Source organism: Miniopterus schreibersii (genome assembly GCF_964146895.1).
Source record: "Miniopterus schreibersii genome assembly, chromosome: 6".
Taxonomy (NCBI): domain Eukaryota; kingdom Metazoa; phylum Chordata; class Mammalia; order Chiroptera; family Miniopteridae; genus Miniopterus; species Miniopterus schreibersii.
The window spans coordinates 50,633,866-50,648,290 of NC_138107.1; the positions used below are offsets into that span (position 1 = coordinate 50,633,866).

General features: G+C 34.2%; 1 protein-coding gene across 3 annotated transcripts in view; it reads left to right on the forward strand.

Moving 5' to 3' along the window:
• GRIK2 (glutamate ionotropic receptor kainate type subunit 2) overlaps window positions 1–14,425 on the forward strand; it is a 483,205-nt gene that overhangs the window by 436,795 nt on the left and 31,985 nt on the right. For all 3 annotated transcript variants that reach the window (XM_081141402.1, XM_081141404.1, XM_081141403.1), the window contains one exon: window positions 12,812–13,037. In XM_081141402.1, coding sequence (XP_080997528.1) covers window positions 12,812–13,037 — 226 coding nt within the window. The remainder of the gene's footprint in view (window positions 1–12,811; window positions 13,038–14,425) is intronic.

Consider the following 14,425-nt stretch of genomic DNA (forward strand, 5'->3'; position numbering starts at 1 on the left):
AAAAGCTATGGATATACATATAACAGAAAATGTTCTTGGTTTTTGTAGGTATAGATAGGTTTACATATCTATCCAAGTAATCTACGTTGTTTTGTAAGTTTGTTGGTATTGCCAAGAATAATTATCCTTTTTAGTTTTTATAATTAACTTTATTTTATTTTCCTTTTAAATGAGTCCCCTTTCTAGAATTTGACAATCACTTATACACACTTAACTAGGTAACTTTCCAAAAAAGGCTCCATAAAGCATAATAAAAAAAAAACTTTATGCACTTTTTTCAATGAATTAGAGGGAAAATAGATTTTTCAATTTAATAGCTATTCCTTATTCTAAACTTTGATAAAATTGGCTGTTTAAATTGAAAAATGCACACAAATGCACACACATACTTTCTGTAACTACACTTTGGAAGCCTGTTTTCTTTTTGGGGGGGTGTTAAGATATACTGCTGTATATTTGGCAATCCACTCTGATAATGTGAGCATCCCATTGAAAGAGAAGTTGAAAGTTCTATGGAAAGTTATTTGTGATTAAATGAAGTTGAAGGCTGGACCTATGTAGAAAACAACATATGTATCTGGTATAAAAAGCTTGATTAATTTAGTCTTCTCTTCTTGATTGACTCTGCTTATGAGAAAGAGAGGTCTGGAATGGGCGCTTCTGTTGTGGAGCCTCCTGGACAAGGAAAGCTTAAGTTTTTGCAAGCAGAGATAAAATGCAATCAGACCTTTAGCCACCCAGATATGGGACTCAGAGATGGGGAGCTATAAAAAAAACACTAGTTAGGTACCAAACTGAATACCTGGATCAAAGAAGAAAACTGTGAATATGATTGGGACAGAACATAAAAAATAACTCGAAAGTCTATACTAAGCTGTAATGGTTATTGGGTGCTAGGAAATGATGAGTTTTAATTAGAGACAAAGCCACGTATGACTTAGCTAGCTCCACTCTAAGTACAGACAGAAGCTTCTAGTAGAGTTTTGTGTCAAAACAAAGGATGAAGTCACATGGGAAACAATTTTAGTTAAATACATAAGTGTTACAGTTAGAATACATACAGGTTGTTTCCCCCACTGCCTTTGATGGAAGACATATAAAGTAATAAAGTCATATCGCTGTATATCCGCCTTGCCTTACCTATTCTTGTTAGCACTGCTGCCTGGGAGGAACCCCATGCTGCCAAATGGCGGATTCTTACTCACGTTTCATGTGTGTTGGCCTGGGATTGGCCTCTAGCTGCTGTAAATATTCTTCCTGCACTTTCTTGTGGGTTTAAGTCTGCTCAGGGGATGTAGTGGAAGTTGAACAGTTTCTCAGCGTATCACACACACACTCACATACTCAAACTGTTCTTATAACCCTCAGAAGATTAAATTTAGCTTTATTGAGGAATCACTTAACACATACTTGAAATTATCATTTTTGGAATTAACTTCAAAGTATGGTTCTTGAAAACTATTCAAATCAATCATACTATGCATACCATTCTGTTTTTCTTTCTTTTGTTATTTCTGTTAGATTTATTTTTGTGTTCTTTGGGTTTCATTGCATATATCATCCTTCTTTATAAGTATTTTGTGTGTTTCATTTTACATTTATTATTGTTTAATCAGTTAGCAAGAATCTATCATCTTGTATCTATTTTGCTTCATCTTATAGTACTTACTTTAGAAAGTATATCTGGCTTATCTCTAAGTCACTCTTAAATAACACAAGGACTATTTACAGAAAAGCAATTTCAGCAAAATTGTGTATACTATTACAAGTCACAGCAAATTGCTTTAGCATATAAATTAAAAATCTGCCTTAAACCTTGTGTTTGATGTTTAATTACCCTGAAATCTCACTCTTCTCATCTTTGTGATGGGTCTCACAAAACCTATCCACCAGGGATATGACTGTGTAAATAACATCGTTTTCTTAAAGTACTTAGCACAGCATTTCGCACACAATAAGTTCTCAGCCAAGAGTAGTTTTTAAAAAGCAGCTAATAATATGTGTTATTTATATTATCAGCAGTAATATTGACCCAAGTCTTCCTTTAATAAATTACAATATTAGTGGTAATTAGCCTATTATTTAAACTTATCTGCATGGAAATGAGATTTAATACATTTTCATGATTGATCTGAGTATTTCCTTCAGCTAGTCTATAATAATTTTATGTATAGTTAATACCTCTCAGAGTTAATAAAAAATGTATTATTGAATTTTTCCTTGGGATGAACCTTCAATGATATAATTTTTATAATAACCTGGTGTTTCATAGCTGATTGCCTTTTTATCATTTCATTAATGTACTCCATTCATTTGTTGAAATATTTATAAAGTGTCTTTCTGCCAGCACCTGTACTAGGTATTATGACTCAGCAAGAGTCGCGAAGAATACAGAAATTAACCAAATAATCATTAAATAGAATGTATAATTAAAGGCTGCTGAGGTTGGGCATATGTACTATGAGAACATAAAATTAGTCTAGGAAGGCACAGGAACATGCAAACTGAATCTGCCCTATCAAGAAGAGTTCATCAGAAACTCCATTAATGCTTTCGAATTCCATCACTGGGCATACAATTGGGTTAAATGGCTAACTTGCTATGAAGGACAAGATAGGAAATGTATATCCTGTTAGCAAGAATGTTATAAAGGAATAAGGAAGACATATGTAGACAACGGGCTTTGCTTGCTAGAGTTTTAGAACCTGTGTTATTAATAACTTTTCATCTAAGGAGTAACAGGGAGCCATTTAAGTCAGTTAATAAAGTAAGGGTTGAAGTGACCCAGTTTGAGATTTAGAAAAATCATTCTGGGGGGGAAAAAGTTAACTAGAGGAAAGGAAGTTAAGATCTACAAGACATATATGCTTAAATGTTGTCAGTTAAAGGGAGTTATAAGGGAGAAAAAGATGTGATGGAATCCAAACCGTAAAATGAAAGATTCTCTGTGGGAGGAAGGGTTCCAGACAGAAAGAGAAGAGACTACAATATAAGAAGATTTTTGCTATAAGAAGGCTTTGGATTGGTCTTCAAATTTGTTCCCATACATAGTTTCACTTTTTTCTGTGCGTGAGTCCACAGGTGGCTTTGAGTTTTAAAAAGGAGAGAGAGTTGAAATAGGCATTGTAGGAAATAAGTCGAAAGAGGTCTATTTTCTAGGTAGTGTTGAGCACATACTTGAGCTTCACACTTTGTACTATGATCATTTCCAATAACGCTGTGCTGCCATGATACAGAGTCAGAAGTGGATAGCTGGGTTTAGTTAGGGTTGAGGTTAGGCTAGGTGTTTCAAAAAGAAGAGAGAAAATTTAGTGAGTTTAGGATTTTAGCAACAATAAATTTGAAATGATGGACCATGGACACACACCAGAACATAATATAAAGTAGAAGGAGCTAATGAATTTTAATGTAGGTCATTAATGGGCATGAAGCACCAGTGAGATTGGAAAATGTGACCAGTAAAGAAATTCAATAACAAACTAGGAATAAAAGAGAATATAATTACAGAGTAGATAATTTTAGTAATTGATTTCAAAAGTAAAGCAGATTCAAGTGTTGATAAGTACAACATTATATGACTGTGGACTTGAGTGACTAAGGTAAGAAAGTCCTTGGAAATGATAGAGGAACAGCTTAGAATGTTCAGTGAAGGAAAAACGGTGGTGTACCGGAGCTGGTTTGTTCTAACTTGTAAAGTTAAATATTCAGAAATTTTATAGTTTGGCTGACATCACATTCATAGCTTGAAAAAGGCAATGGTAGGAATATTTAAACCACAAAACCAGAAAACACTACAAATCTGGGCCTTTCCCCTTTTTCTAGAGAGCCAATTGTTAAACATTCATTACTTTATCACCAAGGAGAAACAAACATCTGGGTACTATAATATTCTGGGAATGATGTTCATATCCAGAAAATTAATACAATATTGTAGTAAGAGGAATCAGGTAGTAAGACTGTTTGGCATGAGTCTTAGAAGATCAGGATTTAGGACCTCAGTTTGTTTTTAGAAGGGAGTATGGCAGTGATGATCTAAAAGTGGGGAAGGAACAAAGAAGAGACATCCTACCTCCCATCCCTGAGATATGTGGCATGTGAAATACATCCTAGTATTTTTATGAATACGTTACAGCTACAACTTAACATTGGGAGAGAGTTTAAAATTATTTATGCAGTGCAATAAGGTGTCTTTACTTTAAAACTAGGCCAGTGATATTCTTTTCTTTATTAAATTAAGCCATGAATAGAATATGAAAGAAGTAAATGGGCCTACTTACTCTTTTAAATATGTATAGTTATGAAGACCATCTCTAATGAAAGATATATTAGCATTTATATGATGTTACCCTTTTAGTCTTCAGATGAGCAAATTGAGTTCTAGCAAGATGAAATTACTCATTAAATATCACTTAGCTTGGTAACACCAGGACTGAGACTAATATCCCTCTTTTAAATTCCAGCGCAATAGGTAGAATGCATTTCTTCATTCATTTACTCATTTTTTTTGCTTATTAATAAATATCTGCTGGTATCTACTGTATTCTAGGCACTGGTTTAGGTATAGGGGCTATAAGGATGACCAAAACAAGACAAAAACCTAACTTCATGGAGCTTACCTTATAGTGGATGGAGACAGAAACTGAACAGATACGAAAGCGCAAGAATGAGCTATATATGTATTATTCTCCATAGTTATTAAAGGCTATGGATAAAAATAAAGTAGGAAGCATATCCATGCTAAGTGAAGAATTATAAGTAGGGTAAATAGTGAGGCACAAACACAGGTAAGGGCAGTGCATTCCAGCTGGAGAAAATGGCCAGCTCAAGGCCTAAGCTAGAATGTGCTCTTCTAATTAAGATGTACCTTAGGTGAATGATTCATACAGGCATTGATATGATTACTTTATACATATTAAGATTATTGTAATCAAATGAGCTTGTCTAGCCAGCAGATGGTTCATCTCATCTCCCTCAGATCCCCAAGACCCAACTGGGATCATTTATTTACTATTTATTTAGAAACAAAACATCCATTTGATATATGTTTTAATGTGTGTAAGTTTATAGAAAATGGTGGGAAATTATACCATTTTGTGTATAGTTTAATGTACAGAAGGTTGCAGATATCATATATATAATAAAGTTTAGAACCCCTAGAAAAGGTTGTGGCAAAGTGAGAACAATTGTTCTTTTAAGAATTTTAATGTGGATATTTTTTGGCCACACGTATTCTTAATGCAGAATTTTAATGACAGACAGGAATGAGAGAGACCAGCAACACTGTGACTGATTTGAATCTTAATGGAATGAAAACTACTTCCTCTGGCTTTCTGTCACACCACCTCTCATCAACTTAGGTTATACCTCAGCTGTCATTTGTCATGGCACTTATCACACCGTTTTATAATCCTTAGTTTACTTGTCACACATTAGGAGACTTTAAGCTTTGTTAGGTTAATCTCTGCCTACCCAGTGCCACGCATGGTCGTTACACCAAGCTGGCTCTCAGTATATATGGGACTGAAATAACAAGTGCTAAATGAGTAAGTAAGTGAATCATTCAGTAGAATGAGCTGCGATTTAAAATAAGACTTTCTGCCCTTGAGGCTCCCTGTGTGGAAAGGTCTCATGTTATAAGCCACATTGGTTAATGATGCTCTCTCAGCAAGGGCTCAGGATATTCTTGCTAATCTTGCTCATTAGGGTGATCAGTTCAGGTTATTGGGAGGAAAAGAGGTAGCATGTTTCCATATTCCTAGAAGTCATAAATTATACAAAAAATAAAGGCATAGATACAGGAATGCAGTGACATAAGTTACTGTTTCTCCATTGATTGACTGATTATATAAGCTTCAATATGAATAAAATCCACTTATTAAATTCAATTTATATCGATTTTCTCATTTATTCCTCATAACATTTCCATGCCATTGTTAGGGAAGCTTTTTCTTAGATAGGACTAAGAAATTGTGGCTTATTCAAGGTTCTCCATTGAGCAAATGAAGTCAAGTTTTCTAATTCTAGTAAATTTGGCAAAATGACAGTAAAATATATTGCTGATTACTACTGTTTGTAACAAAAGAAAGCATCTGACCAGGAAAGTTCCAGATATCTCATTTAAAGAATTAAATGCAGTGATTGGAAGACTGTCAGTGATTCTATGTAGTGCAGAATGAACTGTCTAATACTGGTTCAACTCCCTAAAATAAATAACTGCCTATAAGTGCACCAAGGTGTTTTAAACTTGCTGCCCATCATATTATGCTCAGTCATAATGCTCTCCCCTATTCCTCTCTTAACTCTCAATAACATCGAGAAGCTCCCTCTGTATCATTGTCCTTCCCTTCAAATATCCTGTTTTAAGAGATTGCAGATGCTTTGAGATAAAACTGCCAGAATTATTCCAAGGACTGACAGGTTTGCTAACAACCAAATGTTTCCAGATCACTGCACTAGCCTCAGCTCCACCTTTGATATGAACCACATATGGCTTCAGTCCTGTTTTCCTGAATTAACTCTAATTTCCTAATGACCAAGGTCAGATGAGTCCAGATAGGGCTCAGCTGTTCTTACCTAGCACATATGTTCCAGGATTGTTGGTAATTTATTTACTGTAATAAAAAATTAAAATGCAAATCTCAGCCAAATTCTCCTTTACCAAGAGAGACCTTGGTATGGGGTTTTTTCAAACCACATTTTGAAAACTATTACATGTGACTTTTTCAGAAAAAAATGACAGGTTATCATGACATTTTAACAAAATATGGAAGTTAATGTTAGAAACAAAATTGGTCATGTGGAATTTATTGAAAATGAATTATTTGAGTAAGTGCCAAATACAACCAAATTTACTTTGATAATTATGAAAAATAGTAAAAAAATACTGTCCCTTTTTTTATATCTTTTTTCACCATATTTATTTTTATACCAAACTTCAACTAATTCTGCTAGACATTATGGTTTAGGAGCTAAAATATTTTTTAATGAATAGTTTTAGATTAAAAGAACTGGGTTTCTAATATACAGTAAAGTACTGTTTAGCTTACTTCAAGATGTTTTGGGTGTTGTACCACCCTATTAACTTTTTTAAAGAATCTGAGTTGCAGTCAACACTTCCAATATTATGTATAATAACCATATTACAAAATAATACTGTATTTTTAAAATATATTTTTAATACTGTATTTTCTTTGTGCTATTAAGGCTTTGTGGTTGTGATATTTCAAATAAGACATATGTTAAAGCTTTTCTGCCTCAGTCATGGAAATAAAATTTCCTCTAGAACATACTTAAAATGTTAGTTTTAAATTCTTAGTTCCAGAGGTCAGACAACTATGTTATTTTCTTATCATATTTTAGGTTTTCTGACAGATTTATAAAAACAGATCCAGTGAGCACAAGATGGTTCTTAAATTTTAATTTGTACTTGACAGCAAGCAAAATGAACAGAGATAAAGGATGTATTTGTACTTAAGCAATTTAAGCCAAAGGTATTTTTAAAAAGAAGATGATGTTGTATTTATAAAACATGTTGCTTCAGGTAGGAGAAAAGATCAATGCAGGCAGAATACTAGTAACCCTTACTTGATTAACCCTCATAACTTTCAAAGGGGATAGAAGCAAAATTTCAAAACACCATTCGTACAGTAATATCTTACAAATTCTAAAAGTTGCTCTCTCAAATGCTCAGGAAAAAATGTTGCCCCAGTTTGAGATCTGCAAACAACGAAATAATTTCAGGTTGCAAACTTTAGAGCTCGGTGAGAAACTAAGGCTAGTAGTATATATCCTCAAGTTTTAAATCATTAGCTATATGTTTTAAATATTTAAGTGTTTACATTAAATGTTCTTTTAAAAACACAAAATCCTTTGGCATCTATGAATTTTAAAAAGCATTGTATTTTTTATTCTTTGTAAGTTTGTTCTTGAGCAAAATCTTTTTTTCATTCTTTTGTTGATGTTTCATAGTCCAGGAAAACTGCTGTTATACAAAGGCATTGCTTTATGAACTGGTTGTATTTGTTTTGTGCTGATATAGCAAAAATCAGATCAGCTTACAAGCCTCAGCACTTTGATACAATAACCACTGCTAAATATTGACATCCTAAATCCATTTGATGTAACAGAGACAGAAAATTGTCTTTAATGTGAGGCACACAAAAAGAGGAAAGAAATTGATTCTAGAATTCAGTGTGATAGGGTTCAGCTGCATGAGAAAATAAGGTTTTACTTAGAAAATTTAAATTCCTTTTCCTCTGTAGTGCCTTGACTTTCATATGCATTTCAACCAGTATCTCTGAGATGTCATTTAATTTATTTACTTTACTTTAACTAAATTGCTATGGACAGCAGAACTCTAAGGATAATATGTAGAAATGCTTTACATTTTCCCCAAAGTTATTTTGTCATATAATTAAAATTGTTCTATAAAATCGTGATGTCATAAATCCTATGATTATTTTTCTTTTTACAAATCTACCTTCACTGGGAATTTTTCTCTTCTTACCAAGTAGCCTTAGTTTCCTTATCTGTGAAATTAATGAGTAGAACAAGATGCTCTTTATATCCCCTCCACTACTAATTTAATATTTCTTTTACTTGACTACACTCTGTTTGAGCACCTTTTCTATGCTCTAATTTGTCATTATCTCAATTCTCTCCTTAACAGAGAATTATGTTATTTCACACTTAGCTTATTACTTGACTTGATTTTTCATATTTCTCTTAAATAATACATTTCATCTGGAAAGTTTTTTCTAATCAGTTCGGCAGCAGCAATGCACAGAGCCAAGCTGCGTCCCAAATTCTGAGTCACTCCTGGTGTTCTCACAGGCCTCGCTCCTGTGCAGCTCTGCGGTTAGAGGGCCTTCAAAGACTATGCATATATATATTTTTAAATATATCTTTATTGACTTCAGAGAGAGGAAAGAAGAGGGAGAGAGAGAGATAGAAACATCAATGATGAGAGTCATTGATCGAGCCCGCAACCGGGGCGTGTGCCCTGACCGGGAATCGAACCCTGATCGCCTGGATCCTAGGTCGACGCTCAACCGCTGAGCCCCGCCCGGCCGGGCAGCTATGCATATTTTCTAGCTCAGCTGCTGAGCCCCATCCATGATCCCATCACACCTCTGAACAGTGATGAGTGGCTGTTTCACTGAATGAAACTAACCACAGCGACAGGAGACTGAGCACAGCATAGCACAGGTGGTTCTCTCAAGATGTCCTGTCTTCCACGGGCAAACCTTAGTTCATAGTACAGCTCAATATGTCCTTCCTTCAAAGTTTACATATAATTTTCACATTCAGTGTAGTCATATCTGAATAATTGTATTTTTATTTACCTCCTTCCTGACATTAAATATATTTTGATTCCTAATCTTTAAGTTGTGCAGTTCCTTCAATTAATTTTAACCTTAGAGATCCTATAGCTTGTTTTACTTTGAAAACATTCAACAATTTTCTGTTTTATTAAAAAGAAATCTACCTGAGGTTAATTATTTTCTTATTTTCTTACGCAGTAGATTAGAGTATAAGTACAATTCTACATGTGTTTAATATAAATATTTTGAATTCAGAGATCAAGCCAATTACAGTATTTTAAATCCTCTTTTGTTCTACTTCAGACTCACTTTAATAGAAACTTTACACTATTGATTGTTTTTTCTCTGGCATGTCAAAGCTCCTTTTTCCCTCAGAAACTCTCCGCATCATCATTTAAACATCCTCAAATCTCTTCAATCCTTGAAAATCTTACTTAAACCAAAATATTCTATGTACTGCCCTATATCTCCCCTTCTTCAATGACCTACTTTCTGATTTTTTTTTTCTGGCATTTACTGGTTCCATTTTACTTTCCCCTTCCTTAACCTATTTCAATGTTACTTCTAAGTGTTTCAGTCCACTAAATTAGCTTTTGCTAAAATAACCAAGAAACTCTCTGTTGCCAAATCCAAAGGCATTATTCTGTTCTCATTGTATACTTTTTTTTTCTTTTGGGCAAATCACTACAAGTATCAGCTTCCTCACTGAATATTCTCTTGCTTTGATTTCTACAGCACCACAATTTCCAGATTTTCTTCCTTAATCTTTGGTCACTCCTTTTATATCTCGTTTGCAGACTCAGTCTTCTCTGCCAGCCGTTGAAATTCAAAATTGCACCAAGCCTGACCCTAGGGCCCCCCTGCCTCTGTGATCTTCCTTCTCACCCACTGCATTGCCTTCTACGTTCAGGAGGACTCCAAAAATCTATATTTTTAGTCTTAAACTTTCACAGAACTCCCAACTCACATATCTAGCTTTACATGACAGGTCCATTTAGATGTTCCTTAGATACCTCCAAATTACTAGATGTAGTCTTTCCTCCTAAATACTTTATCTCTTTGTTTTGTTTTTTTTCCTCTCACCCCATGACTCCCGAGTTGAATCAGAAAGCAAGGAGGTAACATAAATCTCTTCTTTACTTCCTGTTTTCCAATAATGACCAAGTAAGAACCATGACACACACACACACACGTGCACACACACACACACACACGTGCACGCACACCCCTTGAATACTTTCCATCTCCAGCACCACTTCCCTAGAGCAGGCCCTGTCTCTCGCCTGGCCTGCTGCTCTGGGCTTTTAACTCTCTTCTTTCTGCATCTGCCTCTGCCACCGCTGACCCGCTCTCCCTGTCACAGCCTTTGCGGTGTCACAGTGCAAATGTGCCTGCGTCCCCAAACCTGCTTCTTACCTCCTTGGCTTCTCCCTGCTTCTACGATGAAGGCAAACATCCAGGATGGCCTTGCATGCTAACTATTCGCAATACCTGGAACCTGGTCAATATCTAGAATTGTTCCAAGCATTTGTCAGACAGAGTATCAGAGTAATTCAAGCAACATAATTTAGATAAAAGAGTGGCTTGGCCCCGTCAAAGCAAAAATTGCACTGGACAAATTTAAATAGGCATGGAAGACATTGATTGCAAATGTTCTTATAGCTGAAGCAAAGCAGGGAATTAAGGCAATTTATGGCCAATACAGGTAAAGATAACTTTCTGTTCACTTTCTTATTCTCTGCTTGGTTTTGGCCACCCACGTTCTGATATTGCATTATCACTCTCCCTTAAAGATGTTACATTTTCAATGGATGAGTTTGCACTTTTATCACAAAATTTTTTAGTGTTATCCTTTATTGAATTGTGTTCATCTGTTATCAGTCACAGATTCACTAAACCAAAAACTCTCCAATTTTATTTTTTATATGAAGTAGCTTTAATCTGCAGGTAAACTCTAATTTTTATTTATTTGTATTTAGCCCTCACTTAATCCAAAACATTAGGAGAAATATTCTTACCTTTGAAAGGAAGTGAACTTGTCCTAACTAGCCTTATTATGTTACTGATTTGGGTAACCAAATCAGTCTATGACAGTCTCACTCTTGTTCTGAATTATTCCAATAAATATTTCATTAAAACTTACATATCCCTTTCATTTCTCTTATTTATTACCAACACTTGATTATTGTACTTGTGACACTTGACCTGTCACAATACCAGCCCAAATTTGTAATCCTAATAATCTTAATCTAGGTGTTTTAGCTGCTGTCTTTTAAACCTTGAGCCATTGGCCTTTTAGCATGTTTTAGCTTCACCGGGGAGCAAAGGTTTGCACTCCTTCCCTCTCTTAGCCCTAATGCTATGTGTGTTTTCATATAGCACTCATGTACCTTTAGTTTTCCCCCTGTTAAATTTAGGTTTTCTCTTCCCATTTTATCATTGAAACGGTGCAAGAATATTGTTGTGTATCTGCCTTTTAGTAGAAGTTGTGGTAATATCACATTTATGACCTGGCCCATGTAGGACTAAAAGCATGCTTAAGCTGTAAAAAGATTGCATATATATTTGTTTGAAAATAGGTTGGCTGTTTTAGCTTTTTATAACAGTGCAACCAGTATGATGAATATCCTTCTTGTGTTTATAGCTTCAGTATTATTTTGTATTTGTGTAAGAATTAACCTATGGTAAGGGTTTGACAGATGAGCTTTCCATAAACAGATACTAACCTTTCTCATATTTATGTTATACCAGTTCCTTCTGCATAAAACCCATTTCTCTCCTTTAATAATGAAATCCTAGTAAAGCCCCACTGAGAATTTTCAGTTGCATATAAAAACTATTCAGTTTTATTGGTCCAGAAATCTTTCATTAGCTAGTAGACCTAAATGATAGATTTTCTGTGGTGCAGAGGCAGACTGAGTCTCAGTGGAAATGTCAATCTTACTTGTAACATCCTTATTGGTAATGAATTACTCTCATCTTTTCAACCTATAGCTTTGTGTATCCTTGGGGGTTAACATGCCATCTGCTTCATAGTCAACCAAATTGGGAAAAGTAACCTCTTAAAGTTTTACAGTGTCAATCGTTGTCCAGTGCCTGTCTCTATCAAGTTAATGTTACTGTAATGTTGAAAGATAAAATTATACACACGAGGTACTCATGTGAGATATAAGCACAAAAGACCCTCCTTATTAATCTTGTTTATTTTCCTTTTTAGTACCTTCTGTGATTTCCTACTTGTGCATTTTTGTACACTGGGACACTTTTAACATATTTGTTAAATAAATCTGCACTATACCTGGAAAAATATGAGGAATTGCTGTGAGAAACTTTTTATAGAGATTTTGATTGTCTGTGTAGATATTACTATTATTAATAATATAATTAAAGGTAGTCTGAGTAAATAAATATAGTCAATTCCAACTTAACATTGTAGCATCACATGGAAACTAAGGATTGTCTTTCTCATGTATTCTATTTTTCCCCAGAAATCAAAAATCTCCACGTATGACAAAATGTGGGCCTTTATGAGTAGCAGGAGGCAGTCGGTGCTCGTCAAAAGTAATGAAGAAGGCATCCAGCGAGTCCTCACCTCTGATTATGCTTTCCTAATGGAGTCAACAACCATCGAATTTGTTACCCAGCGGAACTGCAACCTGACACAGATTGGTGGCCTTATAGACTCCAAAGGTTATGGCGTTGGAACCCCCATGGGTATGTTTTATGTCAGCCACTTGTTCTTTGTTCATTAATCTTAGTTGCTGTGAAGAGAGGGTAAATCAGTGCCTCCATATGTCATTACAAATTTTGTTTTTAACAAATGCATCTTGCTACATTCTGTTACTGTAGAAAATCAGGAAAACAAGTTAAACATCTGCTTCTAAATGTGTAAGTAACAAAAGAAAACTTGATTTTTACCAAAATGGCCCATAGACATTTTTACTGAATCAATGTTGAAATATCCTACAACATCTCCCTAAAGATCCTTTTCAATCTGACATTTAAAAAATGTTTTATGGATAAAATAAAGCTTTTGTGGCTTTATTTTTTTCAGATTTGTAGCTTATGTGTGTATTTGACTTAGAAAGTTAATGAAAAGAATGAGCCACAAATGGTTTAATTGAATATTTATTTGTTTTATTTAAGAGAAGATACATATAGCAAACTGTTCCTGTAACATAGTTCGAATATTTGACACCCAGGATTAATTATTTTTAATATCCTCTTTCTTCCATATGACAAAATTATTTTCAATAATAATTATGAAATGAAATAGAAGATAATAAATTTCCAGAAAAGACAAAGAACTAAAATTTTGATTTATTGAACTATATATATACACACATAGGGTGGGCAAAAGTAGGTTTATAGTTGTGAGTATAAGAAACAGAGTTTATTCTTGTATTATTATTTATTAATTATTGTATTATTTTCTATAAGAACATACAACAGGGCCTGCACTCTTTGGGACCTAAGTCACCATTTGTTGAACAAATGAATTCTACATCAGTAGATATGATGAGATAGCATTATAAACAGGAAAAAAAACTTTTAGAGCTAGCCGTTTTTTATTATTAAAGGTGATGACCTCATTAAACTAACTAGAGTAATTCAGGGTAGTGAGAATTGAGTAAGATTTGGGGAAGATGTATAAGAACTTTATAGCACAGATATTTTTCAGTAATGATAGTTACATAATAGCACTCATAATTTCTAAATTTCTAAAATAAATAATTTTGACTTATGCTTAAAACTTTAAACTTGAGTTTTTTAATTTATTTGTTTTGTAAATACAATGTACCAGTGTACCCGGAATGTCTCTATCATGCTGTCTGGCTTTGAGGAAGTGCTTGCTGAAGATAAATCAAAATAGTATATTTTTAAAATCTCAAAAACCCACTGGGATATTTCAGATGTGAAAACTATTTTTTTTAAAAGGTAATAGTTTGTTGTAAGGAAGCTCTCAGTTACAGTTTATTGGAACCATATATAAAGCAATCTTTGATCTCTCTCTACCCTTGGCCCTGTTTAGTAAAAGGTAAACTTTTAAGAAAATATTAAACAATTCAAAATATTCATAGATATATAAAATATACTTTAAT